General features: G+C 40.6%; 1 protein-coding gene across 1 annotated transcript in view; it reads right to left on the reverse strand.

Moving 5' to 3' along the window:
* The window catches only part of THSD7A (thrombospondin type 1 domain containing 7A), a 283,581-nt gene that overhangs the window by 13,274 nt on the left and 252,094 nt on the right, over positions 1-18,213 (reverse strand). Inside the window, exons 17-22 of the mRNA XM_004702825.2 lie at positions 14,185-14,338; positions 12,510-12,654; positions 11,013-11,128; positions 8,300-8,417; positions 7,914-8,059; positions 7,309-7,483 (exon numbers count right to left, since the gene is read on the reverse strand). Of these exons, the coding sequence (XP_004702882.1) occupies positions 7,309-7,483; positions 7,914-8,059; positions 8,300-8,417; positions 11,013-11,128; positions 12,510-12,654; positions 14,185-14,338 (854 nt within the window). The remainder of the gene's footprint in view (positions 1-7,308; positions 7,484-7,913; positions 8,060-8,299; positions 8,418-11,012; positions 11,129-12,509; positions 12,655-14,184; positions 14,339-18,213) is intronic.

The following is an 18,213-nucleotide window of genomic DNA, read 5'->3' on the forward strand; positions in this document are numbered from 1 at the left end:
CGGCTTATACACGAGTATATATGGTAATTATTGGATTGCAATTCCTTTTTCAGACCTTTATATATGTTATCTCATTGGCTTCTCCATGATTTCTGCTGAGATAGCAGGGCTGGGTCATTGATTCTCCTTTGTAGGTAACTTTTAATTTTTCCCAAGCAGCTCTAAGGATTCTTTCCTCGTCTTTGGTTTGGGAATGTTTGATTTTGTTATCTCTTGGTGATTTTTTTGAGGAGTTTCTCTCGTTTGGAGCTTATTCAGCTTCCTGGATGCATATCTTGTCTTTGATGATAATTGTCTTACAATAAGTCTTTGACAATATTCTTTTCTTTAAAAATCTCATCCTGCTCAGAAATTATGATCATGTTGTTATTCCTCACGAGACTGTTACATTTTCTCCTATTTTTCCTTCTTTTCACTGATTAATTTCGAGATCTTTGTCTTCAAGCTCACAAGTTTATGAATTTCATCGATTCAATTCTACCTCTTTGCCATTCCAATGCTTTGTCTATTTCTAAAATCTTAGTACTAATCTTCTCTACTTGCCGTGTTTCATGGTTTCTAAGTTTTCATATATTTTATCATTTTGTTCTTGTAGTGTTTTCTTGAAATTTTCTAATTTTTTCCTATGTTTTCTTTTATTTCATTTACATCTTTCTTGATACTCACCCCATCTGTTTAAAGTCCCTCCTCATCATTCTTTTGGCTTCCTCACAGGTAGTTCCAACGCCACTTCTCCTTCCAAAGAGCCTTCTAGCTCCGTGTTGTGGGCACTTGTTTGAGTCACTCTGTCTTGCTGCTCTGTGAGAACTGAAATGATCTTTTATCTTGGAGACATGGTTGCATGTTTTATTTGTATTTATTTGATGACTGTTGATGTGTTCTTAGGCAATCACTAGCTGTATAATAAAGAATATTATTGTGTGTGTGCAGTTCTTTGTTTGCTGTTGCTGTAGCATAGCCAAGGGTATGTTCACTTGATTTGGCTCCTGTCTATTGATCAGGTAGAACAGGAGTGGATATTAGCCCTTGCCCAAGAGGTGAAGCTGTCTGAATGTAGGTGTGGCTGGGCTGTGTAGGCATAGTTGCTGTCTTCTGATATGTGGGGAAAAGAAAACAATCAAACAAACAAGAAAAACAAACGGCATTTTACAAAAAGAATGAAGAATAAAAACAAGTGGGAGAAAGCAGGCAAATGGCAGCAAGACAAAATAATTTAATCAAAGAAAGAAAGAAAGAAATGGGAATGGAAAAAGAAAGGAAGAAAGAAAATAAACAAAACTAGGGAGGGGGTGGGAAACAAGAAACAGAGGAAAGAAAAAAGAAGAAAAGTAATCAGAAAAATAAAGTATGAAAACAAGGGAAATGAAAGAAAAACAAACAAATAGAGAAAATTGAGCACCAGGGCACCCAGTATGTGCTGCATCTCTGCTAGCCAAGGAGTTCACAGGGTATAGTGGGGAGGGTGGAGGGTGTGGAAAACAGTTCTAGGTAGAGTTAGGGTCAGTTTAGATGGATCTAGAAGTAGTTCGTACTGGCTGAGGTTAGGGTGCCTGTTCCTGGCAAGAAGTCTTTAGGGCGCAGTGGGAATGTATCTAACTGGTCATGGAAGGGATTTTTGCCCATTTCGGGGTGGCCAGGGCCCTGGCGCTGCATGTTCTGCTCTGATGAGGCACAGTTCATATGCTTCCAATGTGGGGGTGGTACACGAGGGTCTGATCCACCAGGGCTCAGCCCCCATTTCAGGTAGAGTAGAAGCTTTATAGGAGTTGGGGTGGTGGGTGTCATAGGCCACTGAGTGAGTTCCAGTGGGGGCTGGCACCCTGACAGCCACCATGCTGGGATGGGGAACATAAGAGGATTCCCTTTCTCACTCCCTGCCACAGAGGTGCCAGGCTGCCGTCTCAATTGAATGCTGCTTACAAATCTTCCCCATTGCAGCTCCACACAAGCCACCCAACAAGTTGACCTATCTGTTTCCTCTCTCATCACTTTTGCTCAGATTCTCTCCTACTCAGGATTTACTGTAATCCATTTCTATAGCCTTTCCTCTGAAACACAGGGTGCCGGGCTCTCGCTCATATATTTCATTCGCTATCCCGTGTGTGTGGTAGAGGGTCTACGCGGCATGTCTGCCTAGTTTCCCATCTTAGCATTAGTCCCTGTAGTATATACTCTTACCTACAGAGAATACATACTTAACCAGATAATCATTTCAACTCTATCCTAACAGGGGACACAGACACAATGTTTGTAGTTAATGTTTAAAAGAGTGTATACACTCATATATGTTCTTATCAGTATTTTCATTTTCTGATCAGATGTTACTGCTGAATGACATCATATGTAAACGCTCACTTGAGGGGAACTTGTTAATGTTACCACCTGTTCCTAAGAGACAACAAATAATGGATTCAAATCACCATAACCTTGTCATCATTGTGAAGGGGATTATTAGCACATGGCACTATTCAAATGAATGCACAGAATTTACAGTAATTCATAGTTTAGTAAAGGGCTTCAAACCCCAGGCTGCGAAAGAACACTGGGTCTTATGCTTTGTTCCTGTTTCTTCTCCGAGGAGCGGAGCTGGGCCAGCTGATGGCGCAGCTGTGGCCGTAACAGGGATCCTCTCCACTTTCCCTCTCAGTATCATCAATCACCTGCTCATATTTCATTCATGATTTATTGACATATAATGTACATGAAAAATACTCACTTATCAGAAATACAGAGCTAGCTCAATTTTTAAAACCCAATTATATGCACATGGGACCAAGACCCCAGATAAGAAAAAGACCATTTCCCACACCTCAGAAACCCCCTTCATGCTAGCTGGAATCGCACCACATGTACTGTTGTTATGTCCAGCATGTGAGGAGTGGGAAATGCTTCCTATTTAGAACCCTCCTGCCGTGGACATTTTAGTTAAAGGTTTTAGTGAGCATGTACGTATATGCATGTCTACTGGGTGCTTGACTAGGGGTGTGACTGCTGGCCTGTCATGCATCCTGATCAGCTTCAACCAATCTGAGGTCCAGACAGACTTGTTGAGCTCTACCTTTCTCATGGCCAATCGCTTTGGCAGGGTTGACTGCCACTTCACCGGTCAGAAATGCCACTCTATTGGGCAGAGTATATCTTTTAGAAAAGTGAGACTGAGAGGAAAAAGAGAAGATATTTACAGCTTTCTTTAGACCGAGAGCTAATGTTGTCTAGAATATTATCAAAATCTCCACCTAATTTTACAATACTGTGGTAGTTATATTATTGTTTGTCAATTTGGGACTTTAGAGTGAAGGGGTGGAGTCTACTCTGTCAATCAGGTCATAGCCACTGAGGCTTCTGTGTGAGCATGGCCTTCCCCTAAGGATTCTGGGAACTCTGGTCTTTTCCTTCTTGGAGGCGGGAGGCACTATCTCTCTCTCTTGGCTGACTCCCTTGGAGACGCTCTACTGACAAGACATAAGGGTGACTCCTGGCAAGGCATCCCAGAGGATGATAGTATTTTAGGAACACAATTGTTTAATAACATTTAAGCCACAATGAGTGATTGCTCGTGGTAAGGAGTGGTACCACCAGTTGTCTGTTGGTTTGTTGTACTGTGGTGGCTGGCATGTTGCTGTGATGCTAGGTGCCACGTCATTGGTGTTTCAATGCCAGCAGGGTTATTCAAAGTGATGAGGATTCAGCAGAGCTTCCGGACTAAAAGCAGGTTATAAAGAAGAAGTAGGCTGTCCACTTCGAAGGAATCAGTCACTGAAAAACTCATGAGCATCCGCAGAACACTGTCAGATAGAGTGCCAGAAGATGAACCCTCAGACCGAGGTGCACTCAAATAGGACTGGGCAAAGTACTTCAAAGCAGAGTGGCCCACACGCTCTGGATAGGGTAAAGCCTTTGGGACCTTCATTTGCTGATGGGACATGATTTCAAAACGAGAAGAAACAGCTGCAAGTATCTATAAACAACTGGCACTTGGAATGAAGAAAGTATGTTGACAATTGGAAATTGTAAAAAATGAGAGAACATGCATATAGAGGAATATTCTAGGTATTACTGAGCTGAAATGGACTGTGATCAGCCATCTTGAATTAGACAGTCATATGGTTTACTAGGCCAGGAATGGAAAATTTGAAAAAAATATCTAAAAGGACATTGCAAGACATTTCTTGAAGTATACTGTTATCTGTGATAGGATAATATCACTCCATATATGAGGAAATCCTGTCAGTACAACTAATATGCAGATTGAGCACCATGAAAGGTAGTGATGAAGAAATTGAAGAATTCTCAAACATCTTCAGTCCAACATTTATGACACATAAAAATCAAGGTGCATGGATAATTACTGGTGATCTGAATGCAAACATTGCAAACAAAGAGGAAGGAACAGTATTTGAGGATATGACCTTGGTGATAGATCTGAATCTGGAGATTGCATGATAGAATTTTGCAACACCAATGATGTCTTCATAGAAATATCTTTTTTCAACAATACAAACGACAACTATACAAGTGGACTTTTCCAGAAGAAATACACAGAAAGAAAACTGACCACATCTGTGGGAAGAGACGATGGCGATGCTCAGTCTAGCAGCTGCAAACCCGTGGAACAGACCTTGTGTGGCTCAGACATCAGCTCCAGATGACGCGCAAGAAAATCGAAACCAGTCCACGAGAGTCAAAATAAGGCTTGGAGTCCATCCCACTTGAATTTCCAGAACATCTCAGGAACAGATTTGAAGCACTGGAGATACTAACAGGAGACCTGAGTTTCTGTGGGACGACAGCAAGCACGCCATACAGGGCAAAAGCACAAGGTCCGTAAAAAGAGAAGAGAGAAGAGCAAAGTGGAGGTCAGCCGAGCGGCTGAGGCCCGCTCCTATGGTGGAGCAGCTGAGGCAAATGGAAGAACTGGTGGGGTACACGAGCAGAATAAATAAAAAATTCAAAAATCCAAAGGGCATCCAGAGAAGACAAAGTAACATATGATACTGGAATGTGCAAAAACCGAGTTAGACACCCCACAGTGTAGAACAAGCTCAGCATACCTTAAACTGAAAAACCGAGGGGAAAAAATCAAGCCTTGAGTTGCAATATTGAAAGATCTTATGGCCAAAATATTGAATGATGCAGGGATCACCAAAAGAAGATGGGCAGAATAGAGAGTCCTTGTACAAAAAGAAGTAGTCAACATACAACCAGTTTAAGAGGTAGCAGATGAGCAAGAACTCAGCGCACTCGAGTCCAAGCTGCATGGAAGGTATCAGCTAACACAAGTCTGCAGGAATCGATGGACCACCAATGGAAATAGTCCAACAAGCTGCCAAAGCACTGGAAGCACTCACTCGTCGGGACATTTGAAAGATTTTACCTGACCAACCGATGGGAAAAGTTTCATATTTGTGCCTAATCCAAAGAAAGGTGACCCACTAGAATGCACAAAATATAGAACAACATCACTGATAACACATGCAAGTAAATTTTTGCTAAAGATCCTCCAACATGGGTGGCAGTAGTCCATGGCCAGAGGTCCAGGCTGGATGTAGAAATGGAATGGAACAGGGGATATCATTGTGGAGGTCCAATGGATCTTGGCTGAAAGCAGGGAATACTAGGAAGGAGTTCACTTGTATTTTATTGACTATGAAAAAGTGTGTGTCTGTGCAGATTGTAACAAACGACAGATCGCCTTGAGAAGAATGAGAGCTCCAGAGCTCTACCTGTGCTCACGAGGAACTTTTACACGGCTGCAGGGGCAGTTGTGTGAACAGAGCAAGGGAGAACTACTACGTACTTTAAAATCAAGACACTTGTGCCCCTCCCCATACTTATTCCATCTGTATGTGTCGCAAACAATTAGAGAAGATGGACTTCGTGAAGAAGGGTTAGAGAAAGGGTTATCAACAATCTGCTGTAAGCAGATGACACCACCTTGTCTGCTGAAGGCGAGGAGGACTTGAAGCACTTGCCTATCAAGATCAAGAATTAAAGTTTTCAGTCTGGATAGAAATTCAGTGTCAAGAGAAAAAAAATCCTCACAACTGTGCCAGTAGATAATTTCAAGGTAAGCAGAGGAAAGATTGACGTTATCACGAATTTCATCTTGCTTGGATCCACAATCAATGCTCATGCAAGTAGCAGTGAAGAGCTCAAACACTGAACTGGGTGAATCTGCTGCACAAGAGCTCTTCAAAGCACTGAAAAGCAAGGATGGCACTTTGAGGACTACGTGGCACCTGACTGAAGGCATGGTCTTTTCCACTGTGTCACATGCATGTGAAAACTGGTTACTGATGGAGAAAGACCGAAGAATTGTTGATTCGTTTGAATTATGCTGCTGGTGAAGAATATTGAAAGTATCACGGACTGCCAAAAGAACAAACAAATCTGTCTCAGAAGAGCTATTTCCAGAACGCTCCTTAGATGAGTAGCTGGCAAGACATTCTCTGCCCATGTTAGGAAGGACCAGTCCCTGGTCTGTCAGGCTTGCTCAAGGCGAGGAGCCCCGACAAAGAAGGGAGGTCCGACACAGCGACTGAAACTTTGGATGGGCTTGACCCTAACGCACACGGACGAGAACGGTGCAGAAGCAGGCAGCTTTGGTCGGTTGGATACAGATGGCTATGAGTCAGAAGTGACTGAGGTATCTAAACAGAACAGGAATGGTTACAGGGTGTGTGACAAATGTGAATATTAATGAAGGCTAAGGGGGTGGAAATGGTTCTGTAGCTTTGGTATATTAAATATTACATGTTATTAAATGGCATAGAAATGTTTCAAAAATCAGAATAGGAAACAAGGTTTCTAAACATATTTGTGGGTTAAGCATCATTGCCTATAAGATTCCTAAATTTACTTAAAATACTATATTTTCCCTTTCCAGAAAAGCTAATAGGGACATCAGGCTTCAATTAGAATATTAGTCATCCTTCAATATTTTCACTTGGGCCCCTCATTTTATAGGCAATTACCTTTCCCAGTATGAAAAATCTCTTGTAATGTTTCTTATATTCTTGGCTACTATTTACCAGACCAGACATAATGAACTTCACAGCTGATATGGTACCGGAGATAAAATATAAATGTTGTTTACCCCAATGTAGATACTTACCTTTTACTATTTCCCTGTTGAAGAAATCATAACAAAATGGTGAGTCAAATGGCAGAAATCTGAGGCAACTTGGTATAGCTATTCCCAAATAAGAAAGTTGTGGACACCTCTGAACTTTCATTATCTATGCAATCCCTACTTGGCCCTCGTCTTGGGGAGAAAGTACATGTGGATGATTCTATTGCTGCTGTTACCTGGGCAAGGCTGCGTGCAGGTCTCCTCAAGAACCATCTTTCTATTACCATCCAGAATGGGTTCAATGTCACTACAGAATTCCTCATCCACTACTTTGCTGACATCGTCCACAGATCCATCACTCACGACACAAGAAATATTCCTCGCTCTGGTGCCTTCTCCACACTGGGCATCCTGGAAATCAGGAAGAAATAACTAATTAAGACCAGAAAAATCATTCATCAGTAAGCTCATCACTTACAGTCATCTCTGTGCCACGGATTTTGATTTATGGACGCTTAGAAAAGCATTGGAAACTCCAGGGAAGAAGCCCGTGGGGACATTACTTTAAAGCATACACTGAGCAATTTGTTTGTTTTCTAGGCAAAGACAAGCAACCAATTTCTCAGGAAAATAAATCAGTATCCCAACCATTTTTAAAAATACAGGGCAGGGAATGATTTTGTTCTCAATCAAAACTAATTAAACAGCTATGAAATGGCAAGACACTTAGACTTTTTTAGGAGAGACTCTGACATCTACAAGCTCTGGAAAAATATTTCTGAAACGGAGTTATTGCAGACAAAGAATACACATTCAAGCACAGCATCTCCTGATGGGATACCTGGACTTGGCATGGAGACCACTGGCCATACTGCCACCGATAACAGGGCTTCACAAGGCAAGGTTTGGATTGTTCCATCAGAGTGGGGCAAGGTCTTCCATCCCCCTGAAAGGGTTGAGTCACTGTTCGTCTTCGGATCATTTTTCCTTTAAAAGATGTAAAGGCATGCACTGTTAATGACATATGAACATTGCACACGCATGCTGGGAAAAGACACCATAGGAATTGTGCCCGAGAAGACATGACGAAGAAGGCAGATATGGTGGAAAGAAAGCTACCCAATCCAACCTTTCTCAAGACAACTTTCGTGTGACTGACAGCAAAAGGGACAATTTATTTCATGCTCCTTGACAGCCAGCCGAATGAAGAGAAAGGTACAAACGCACCTGTGAGGCCACACGTTTGAGAACATTCTGACCAAGGAGACCAGTCGGAAAGTTGACAGTTCACTGGGCATTCGACCATGCAGGATGTGTTCATCGGCCAGGTATTCTCCAGGCCAAGCTGCAAGAAGAGAGAGGTCTGTTGGTACCAACGCGGAGGACCAGGATACAATGTTGGGGGAAGGAGGTAGATGGAAGAGTGAGAGAGACAGAACAAGTAGTTCAACTTAGCAGAGTGGAGATGTGGATTATACTTCAAACTGGCTGCATTGCCCTAAATGAGGGACAAATGAGTAGGCGCTTTTCTATTAGTTAAAAAATATGACTATCATCAATATATATGTCTATAATTATATCTTTGGGATATTTATTTCTACATGTATTAAGCTGAAGAGTAAGAGAAAGGATTTAAAAGTATAATGATAGAATGCATTACATACTAGAAAAATCTGTTTTAAACAAACTGCCCTTTACTGAAGGAACTACATGCTCCACTTGCAGACCTGACAAAGCTAAGTATTTGGTGTGAAGCCTTTTACTGTATCGCTTCATTAAACATCATAAAGCCAGGGTCACAGGAAGTTGGAGATAGTAATCTTGAGATATTAAGATGAAAGCAATAATAACATTTAAGATAGATAATAGCTTCATGGAGAGTATGAATCACAAAACACAACTAATACTGATTTATTTATTCCAGTATAAAGTTAATTAGGATGTCTGTTTCCAGTTATTTTGAGTATCTACTCATAAGATCTACTAATCCTGTATGACTTTTTTTCTTAGATTTACACTCTCTCTCGCTTTGATCTATCATCAGCTGAAACATATATCTTATAAATTAAAAGAAATCTATTCAGAAATCAAAAAACAGGAGGCAGGGGGGAGGCCAGTGACTAGTTATGAGGTAAGAAGATGTCTGAAAACAGCAAAGATAAAGATTCTATGTAAGTGCTCGGTGGGTTCAAAACTGATTTTCCTCGTCGTTGGGTAGTAATACCCTCTTTCCTTTTGACCATTTGAGAAACAGCAAGCATGAGCTACTGCTGTTTTGAGAAACTAGGGTTTGAGACATGTATTAATGGGTATGAAGTCAATCCTTTGATTAAAAAAATAGTTTTCTCAGAGCTATTCTTAAATCCGACTGTGTCTATTGGATGTATAAAATGGAATTTGGACTGTTTAATCCAGTTCCTGTAGAGTGGCACTGTTCCCCCTACAGACAACATTCACTACAATATTGTGGTTGGAATCCCTAACTGTGATTGAAGTATTCAAATATTGCTATAGTTACACATAGGATAAATATGTCCAGGCTCCAATATAATTAAAATTATTGATTTCCTAAGTTTTTACTCAAAGTCCATTAAAAATGCTAATTATACAATTTTCTCTACCTATTTAAAATAGTTTAAATCTGTTCCTGTATGATTTGGGTTTCGATTTCCAACAGCTGTTAAAGCAATGCATATATTTGCAACAACAAAAAAAGACATATAAAACTATTAGAATCACAAAATCTGGGCAGTATATTACCATGAAATTCTTCATTAGTAATATTTTTCTAATGGCCAAAGCAGTTCAGTATTGTTAGTTTTAAAATAAAAGCAATTCAGGTGTGAAATATCTAATTATATAATTAGAAGATGACAATAGAAACATTATGAGGTAAACAACGACATTTTCAGCACATATAGAAGCTTGGTTTATAAAGAAGAGACTCAAGCAAGTTAAATTAGGGTCTTGTGATAGAGGTAATGGATTAAAATATTTCCATCTCAAGTTTTTCCTTAGGCGTCTGAACTATTAACTGGGCTTGAAGTAACTTCCAGGACACCAAAACCGAAACTGGTGGCCAAAATCTACTGTGCCGCATGGAGGGCTTCAGCTCCTCTTGGTCTATCTAGTCCATGTCTACCAAGGGCTTCCCTCTGCTTAGCTTAATTCCTATTGAACCCAGGAGAGCTCAGACACTTGGTGAGTTAAAACCTATTAGGAATGTGAATGCTCTTGCAGTATGGAAATGAGACAAGCTAATTACAATAGGAGGTGTAGTTTCATGAAAACTAAGTTGGGCCAAGAATTATGTTTCTTCACATTTTATCAGATAATATTCAGAACTGATGACAGTACTTTTGTCAATTGGTAAATGTTAAAATTTCACAGTTGCAATTCTCTGTCTGCAAAAGATAAAAATGGAAGACTCCTATCCTTTGTGTGGATTTCAAGCTCTTTCTTATCGAAATCTGAGTACTTAGAATCTCACAGCTGGGTATTAGGGTCCTAATATCAAAATCTGCTACCAAACCACATGTGATCAACGTTTAGCAACAGAGAGAATAAATGATGTATCTTGGCAGGTGTCCCAGGCACTGTACAAAATTCACAACAAATTACAAAACATGACGAGTAGTCAGATTAAGATTTATTGCCTTTATTCACCTTGATTACTTATTGTTCCCCAAGCATTTCTTCCAGAATAGGCTAATTAGCGTACCTTTGGGCTCGAAGCAGAACAAAATACAGGAAATTATGTGTAGAAATCAGATGCCGTGGACTCCGGCTCTTTGGAAGAGGGTGTTTAACAGCCTGTGAACAGCGCAGGAAAACAGCTGCTGGCAGTGGGCTCTCTGCAGCACAGGTCACTTGGCTCAGCATGAATGGAAATTATCAGGGAAGAATTTGCTCACAAAGATATAACACAGCATCCACCCACCTCTTCACAATATTTCAGGTCAACTGACTTGCCGTCACTCCGAACGCAATCTAACATCCTGGTCTTGATGCCGTTCCCACAAACTGCCTTCTCACTCAGCTGACACGTACTCCAGTCTGAAAGAAAGCGAGCCCGTCAGAACAGAAGGCTCTGCACAAACAGATTTCATCTGAAGCTCTGATGACCTGAATCCCATATTTAATTTACAACTGCTTCCTAAGCCTCACGATCAATCATCCCACATGCAGAACATGTGGGTCCCAGCTTTGAACATATCGGGAGTCAAAGGAATTGCTGGGGTTGAACACAGCTTCAGGGATTATTTTCGAAGGCAGATGTCCACTTGCCCATCTTCAGAGCCATTTGGTGATATCGAACAATGGCTTTGACTGGAAAATCAAATGCTATCCTAAAAAAACCCCCGCTTTTCCTAAGAATAGCAGCACTGAGAATTTTAGAAATACTTTCAGTTTTACAAAACAGAAATCATTTCAATGGGTAGTATTTTAACCCTGTAGCTATATTTAAATAAAACACGATGTGCTTCACTCAAATACTTGAAATGCTTTCAAATACATACTTACTCTCTTCACAACCAGTTTAGCCATGCTTACATATAGCTAGCTATCCACCCTTTGCAGAAGCATTTAATCTTCTCTCTCTATCTAAGCTTACAGGGAATGTCCCCCCGCCCATTTCCTTTGTGTTATCAAAGGAAATTTCAAAAGGGACACGAATCCAATCTGGAAGTCGTGTACGACTGAGTGGTAGTTTTAAGTTTGTTTAATTGTGAAAAACAAAACAAAAAAAGTACAGTAAGCATCTATACTGCCCAGATTAAATGAGCTAAAGAGATCTTTTCTATTTATATCTTGCTCATACTAGATGAGGTTTGGGGAAAAAATCAAATTTACAGGTGAAGACTTTTCCCTCTACCCCTGAAAAACATACCATGTTCTCCTCTGTAGCTTCTATAACATGAACATATCTATTTTTCTTTCTCACATACTCTTTGGGTAGTTCAAGATTGCTCACATGTTCATCTCAGACCAGTCGTGTTAATGCACTGATCATACATTACAAATTGTTGTCTATGTCTCTTACAGTAATGAAACATCTTTTATAAAAGGACAGATCTTTCAATAAATCTGATAACTGTGGAATAACTGTGGAAAGAGATTATCTTTTGCTTGTGCCATCCCAATGTAGAAAAATGTCTTAAATCAAATCGCCTTGCATATCCACAATCTAATTTTAAGGCCAATGTCTACATGATGTCACCATTCCGCATAGCACGGTATTTACTAAGAATTAAAACAGATCCACAGTTCTGCCACTTCATGAGCAATTCTTTCCTGAAGAGTGAGCAGCGGGACCCAAAGGCTTGGTGCTACACAGAGCTCTGTCTAGCTGGAGATGAGCCACGCTTGCTGAGGGCATCGGAGTGGAAAGAGGGAATTTGGCCTTTAACCCCTGATCAGGGGGCTCTGCACGTACCTGTTACATTGTAGTCGTAGTGGTAGCAGTTTTTGTTCAGGTTACAGGGCTCCTTATCAACAGCATCAGGGCAGGGTTTTCCTTCCTCAGCAGGCTGTCTGATGGGATCAGCTGACCTCTGCCGGAAACTGCTTTGATTGCAAGGCTTGCAAAGAATAGCACACCTCTTCAGAAGGGTGAATCTCACTCCGAACACACAAAGCCAGTGTATTAGGGAGTACACTGCAGCAGCAGTTTGAAGGTTTGGGCCCTAGGCTAACTTGAACAAGTCAGTTCACTTCATTAGGGCCCAATTTCTTTATGAAGGTGCTGAATGAGATAAGGATGTCCCATCTAGCTCTAAGATCCCATTAGTGTATAAATCAAGTACACGTCACAGAAACACACAGACATACATATGATCATATTTATTATTGTAGAGTGATGAGAGAGATTATAATATATTTATGTAATACATTTTATATTATAACCTCTTAGACATGAAGCACAACTGTGTTAAGGGTAATTTTAAATAACCATCTAGTGGTGAGAAATTTTTGTTGCCTTTTATAGATGCATATAAACATAATTCAGCACCTACATAACCTGACCTGTCATTCTCCTACAGGCATAGTCTGGTTCTGGGAACATTTGGCTTCTTAGGACAAGAGGTGGCAGGACAAGCTTCCGCTGACTTTTTGAGCCCTGGAACAACTGTCTCCTTCTCTGTTCCCATTGTCTTTTGGGCAGACCACCAGAGTAATGGCTTCCAGAGCTGTCTAGTCAGTGCTGACTCATTAGGACCCGATGTGTAGGGCAGAGAACTGCCCCATAGAGTTTTCAAGGCTTTATCTTTAATAACGTTAACACTGAGATGGAAAATTAATTTATTCTTCCAAAATATGCACATTAACTCTTTCATAAATCTGTCCTGTATTGCACTTGAGCAAATTAATTCCATAGTAGATGTGTTCTTCCCCTGCCTTTGACGCTGCTTGGAAATCAGAGCACTACATAGGGCTCAAGAGGAAGCTAAACTGCCTGCCTCAGCAGCTGGCTCTGTTGAAAGGCTCTCTTCTCTTTCTGGAGTCCCTGGAAGAATCCCTACTGGCATTTGACATCTAGAAGCTTTGTGTGATTTTAAGTCCCCCAAGGAGACGTGGGGTCAGTGTGAAAACCAGATTCAGGGGCGCACCATTTTCTTTCTTCTGCTCAGAATCTTTCCCGTGTTCTCCAGCAGTTTAATGGCAGGCCTCAGATTGCAGCAGCCACACCGTGTGAATGATTATTCCTACCATTTGAGTAAAATGGATTGAGCAAAAGCAAATGCTAATCACAGGACACTGTGAAACAACCTTTACTAGAGATCTGTTCTTTTTAATGTTACTACTATCAGTTTGATGAGTGTCCCCCCCCAAAAAAAAACAAAAAACCAAACCAAACACATTGTATATCTTTAGGGGCAGGATGATGGAGAAGGAACAAAACGCTTGCAAGATGGCAATGAGTTCTAGTGTCAGGCAGATACTACTGTCTTCAAGTGACATAATCTTGCTATGTAACGGCCAGAAAGTAAGCCTGGCTTTGGAAAATAAGGCACACAGACAGATCTTACTTTGCATTTCCTTATCATCTTAATATTATTTTAAAGAATCAGTGCAGAAGAATTCTGCTAACTCCCTATCAATCATCTCACCAAAGCACATCTGGTCCATGGACCCCATTCTGAGATCACGCAGTCCTCGGGGCATGGCAGTTTGCATTCTCTGGAGCCCAGAGGCATCTCTTCTGGGTCACAGAGGTAATCCTCGACATGGTCAGAAGGGCCATCCGCTGTGTTCTGCATGCACCTAGAGGAAAACACACGTCTGTGAAGCAATCAAGTGGCAAACTTCATGGTCAACTCCCCTCCCAGTGAGCAAGGTCTCTACATTTTCCTCACTCTTCTTCCTAAAGGTTATCCCAACTTCTAACCACATAACAGGTCTGAATCCATCCAGAAGTGCCTTAGAAAATGTCTTGGAGGTTTAATTCTGAAAAATCAATCACTGTCAACCCTATGATATACTCGATGTCACGATGAGTTGGAATGAGATTCACGGCGACTGGTGTGTGGTTGCTCCCCCTTGACCTCTGCTTCAGCCTTCAATCAAAATTCACCTGGTCTTTCTCTCCTATTGTAATAGTGGAAGCGTCGCCCCGCCCCTGCCTGTTTGCAATAAACTAAAACCAAATCCACTGACATTGAGTAGATTCTGACCTATAGTGAAACCTATATGAGGTTTCCGTAGCTGTGATTCTTTTTGGGAGTAGACAACCTTCAGCTTTGTCCCATGGAGTGGCTGGGGGGGGGGATGGAAGATTTTGGGGTTTGCAGTCCCATGCCAAACATGCAATGCCGCTTGGGCTGGCTATCTATCTATCTATCTATCTATCTATCTATCTATCTATCTATCTATCATCTATCTATCATCTATCTGCTTTTGCAGTCATTCTGTGCATCAAACATCTTTCCCCGTTTGAGAGGATCTCTGGTGGTGTAGTGCTTTTGCATTAGGCTGTGACCCTCAAGATCAGCAGTTTGAAACCAGCAGCTGCTCTGAGGAAGAAAGATGGCTTTTCTACTCCAGTAACCAGTTCCCGTCTCAGAAACTCACAGGGGCAGTTCTACCCTGTCCTATCAGCTCATTATGAATTGGCATCTGCGAGTGACCTTCCTGTTTGAACACTGTGCAGTGTATTTTTTTTGACAGAATCTTCCTGTATTTTGAAATATTTTGTATTGTTAGTTAGATTAGTAGCAGAATTCAAATACTGCATTCAGTTTTCTTCTGTTCTAAGTATTTGTGAAGGTTTTTTTTTAACTTATTTCTTGGGTAGCTAAGTAAGGTGACTGGTACCTGACTTCTTTTTTCATTGGAGCTAATAACATCTGTGGGCAATTTTCTAGTAGAGGTGAACAAGTTTATCCCTCATCTATCTCTAAGCAGGTCAACCAAATTAATGGGCTTGGAAGGGAACGGCATCTCATGAGATGAAAAAGGAAGATTGAGCTCTTAAGCCTCTCAAACCCAACGCACTGCTTTAAGCTGTCAGCTGACTTACATTAGCAATTATATCTAAAATCCCAACTTTTCTCATGGATTTACAGTGAGTTGAGACATTGCATCTTTATAAATCTGCTCTACCTATCGAGTGCAGTCACATTTAAGTGAAATACCATTTTTCTTTGGGGAAATTCAGATCGCAAAGCTGGGCTTACATGTCTTAATTGGGCTTGTAGACTGAAAAACGTCCACATAAATATTCACTTACGCATTTTTAAATAGATTAGATACATGTATAAAAAGTAATCACAAAAAAGCAGAAGTGCATAGGTATATGATTTAATTCTTGAAACAATAATGAAATTATAAATTTATTTGGGAGACTTTTGGATTCTCAGAAAAAGTTCTATTTTCAGCATTAAAACCAATGCTATGTTGACTGTAGTTTACTAAGGAAGCTATGGGAAGGTAATGGGCTAGCTCAATGCTCAAAAACTTACTTTGCTGCAAAAAGCCATTGCACTCAGGTCAGATGCTAACACAATGAATAGGATTAACTTAAAACAGTAAACTATTGAGATAGAGTTAAGAAAAGGTGTCCAAAGCTAGGTTAAGTAGTTGGGCACCTAAAATGTATAAAGTTTCACATAAAAATAGTTTTCTCACTTATTATTATTATTATTTTATTATTCACATAATATATTCAGTCCAGGAAAATCAGAAGCATACAATTTGTATATTTCCATAACTCAGAGATAACAATCATTAACCTACAATTATAAATATGTTTTCATTTCATTAAAAATAAGCAATTTTTACTGTTTGTACCAATTAATAAGGAATCTACTATACATTATAAACATCTTCCTGTGTTAACAGCTATTCCTTTTACAATATAATTTTGATGAGTACACTTCAATTTCATCTTCTGAATGTGTCTCAATTAACTAAGAAGTCATTATTGTTGAACATTCAAATTATTTATTGGTTTTATTTTGTCTAATACCAATGGTCTTTTTATCATCTTAGAATATATGTGTATATGTCTAGATCCAGTTTCAACTCCAGGGGAAAGAACTTTCAAATTCATTTGCTTTTCAAAATTTCTCATCCTTTCTCCGTTTCATGTGAGTGAGAATTATGTTGTGGGAAATTAAACTGCATTAGAAATACATGGTGGGGAACCAAGTGGAGGGTAAAAGATGGGTACGGAGATTCAGCACAGTATTGCAATCCCAACCGAATTCCATCCCACTGAGTGAGGCAATTAGACTCCTAGCAACTGTACGGAAGGTTTCCAGGGCTGTAAATCTTTTTAAAAATCATTTTATTGGCGGCTCATACAGGTTTCATCACAATCCATACTTCCATCCATTGTGTCAAGCACATTGTGCATATGTTGCCATCATTTTCAAAACATTGTCTTTCTACTTGAGCCCTTGGTATCAGCTCATTTCCCCCCCTCCATGAACCCTTGATAATTCATAAAAAAAATTTCATGTCTTATATCGACTGCTCTCTCCCTTCACCCACTTTTCTGTTGTCCGTCCCCTGGGAGGGGGATATATGTAGATCATTGTGATTGGTTCCCCCCTGCATCCCCCCCTCTCATTATTGGTCCTGAGGGGTTTATCTGTCCTGGATTCCCTGGGTTTCCAGCTCTTATCTGTACCAGTGTATATCCTCTGGTCTAGCTGGATTTGTAAGGTAGAATTGTGATCATGAGAGTGGGGGGGAGGAAGCATTAAAGAAGTAGAGGAATGTTGTATGCTCCATCGGTGCTATACTGCACCCTGACTGGCTCATCACTTCCTTGTGACCCTTCTGTGAGGGAATGTCCACTTGCCTACAGATGGACTTTGGGGCTCCACTCCACGCTCCCCCTCATTCACATTGATATGATTTTTGGTTCTGGGTCTTTGATGCCTGATGCCTGATCCCATCGACACCTCATGATCACATGGGCTTGTGTGTTTCTTCCATGTGGGCTTTGTTGCTTCTCAGCCTAATGGCTGCTTGTTTATCTTCAAGCCTTCAGACCCCAGATGCTATTTCTTTTGATAGCCAGGCACCATAAGCTTTCTTCACCACATTTGCTTATGCACCCATTTTGTCTTCAGTGGTTGTGTCAGGAAGGTGAGCATCACAGAATGCCAAGTTATTAGAACAAAGTGTTCTTGCATTGAGGGGGTACATGAGTAGAGGCCCAATGTCCAGATGGGCTACCTTAGTACTAAACCTATAAATATATATACACAGATATTTCCCTATCACTATATATCAATATATTTACATATGTACATGCCTGTATTAGACGTCTATAAATGTCCTTTGCCTCCCGCGTTCTTTCCTCTATTTCCTTTTACTTTCCTCTTGTCCCACTATCATGCTCAGCCTTCATTTGGGTTTCAGTAATTCCTCCCAGCTACAATGCCCTTGATCTAGCCCTGCCAGGCATCCTATGCCCTCCTTGCCATCAATTTCAGATCACTTGTTGTTCCCTTGTGACAGCCCCTTTCTTTCCTCTGCCTGCTCCTCTCCTGTGTCCCCGCAGAAGTGTTGGTGTGTTGTTTTCTCCTCTGGATTGTTTATCCCACCTATATTATCTAGGTAGACATGCAGAGACAATAATAAGCACAAAAAACAAGGCAGAGAAAAACAAAGCAACGAAAGAAAAC

This window comes from Echinops telfairi, unplaced genomic scaffold (genome assembly GCF_000313985.2).
Source record: "Echinops telfairi isolate 266 unplaced genomic scaffold, ASM31398v2 ScPeMD7_23;HRSCAF=83, whole genome shotgun sequence".
Taxonomy (NCBI): Eukaryota; Metazoa; Chordata; class Mammalia; order Afrosoricida; family Tenrecidae; genus Echinops; species Echinops telfairi.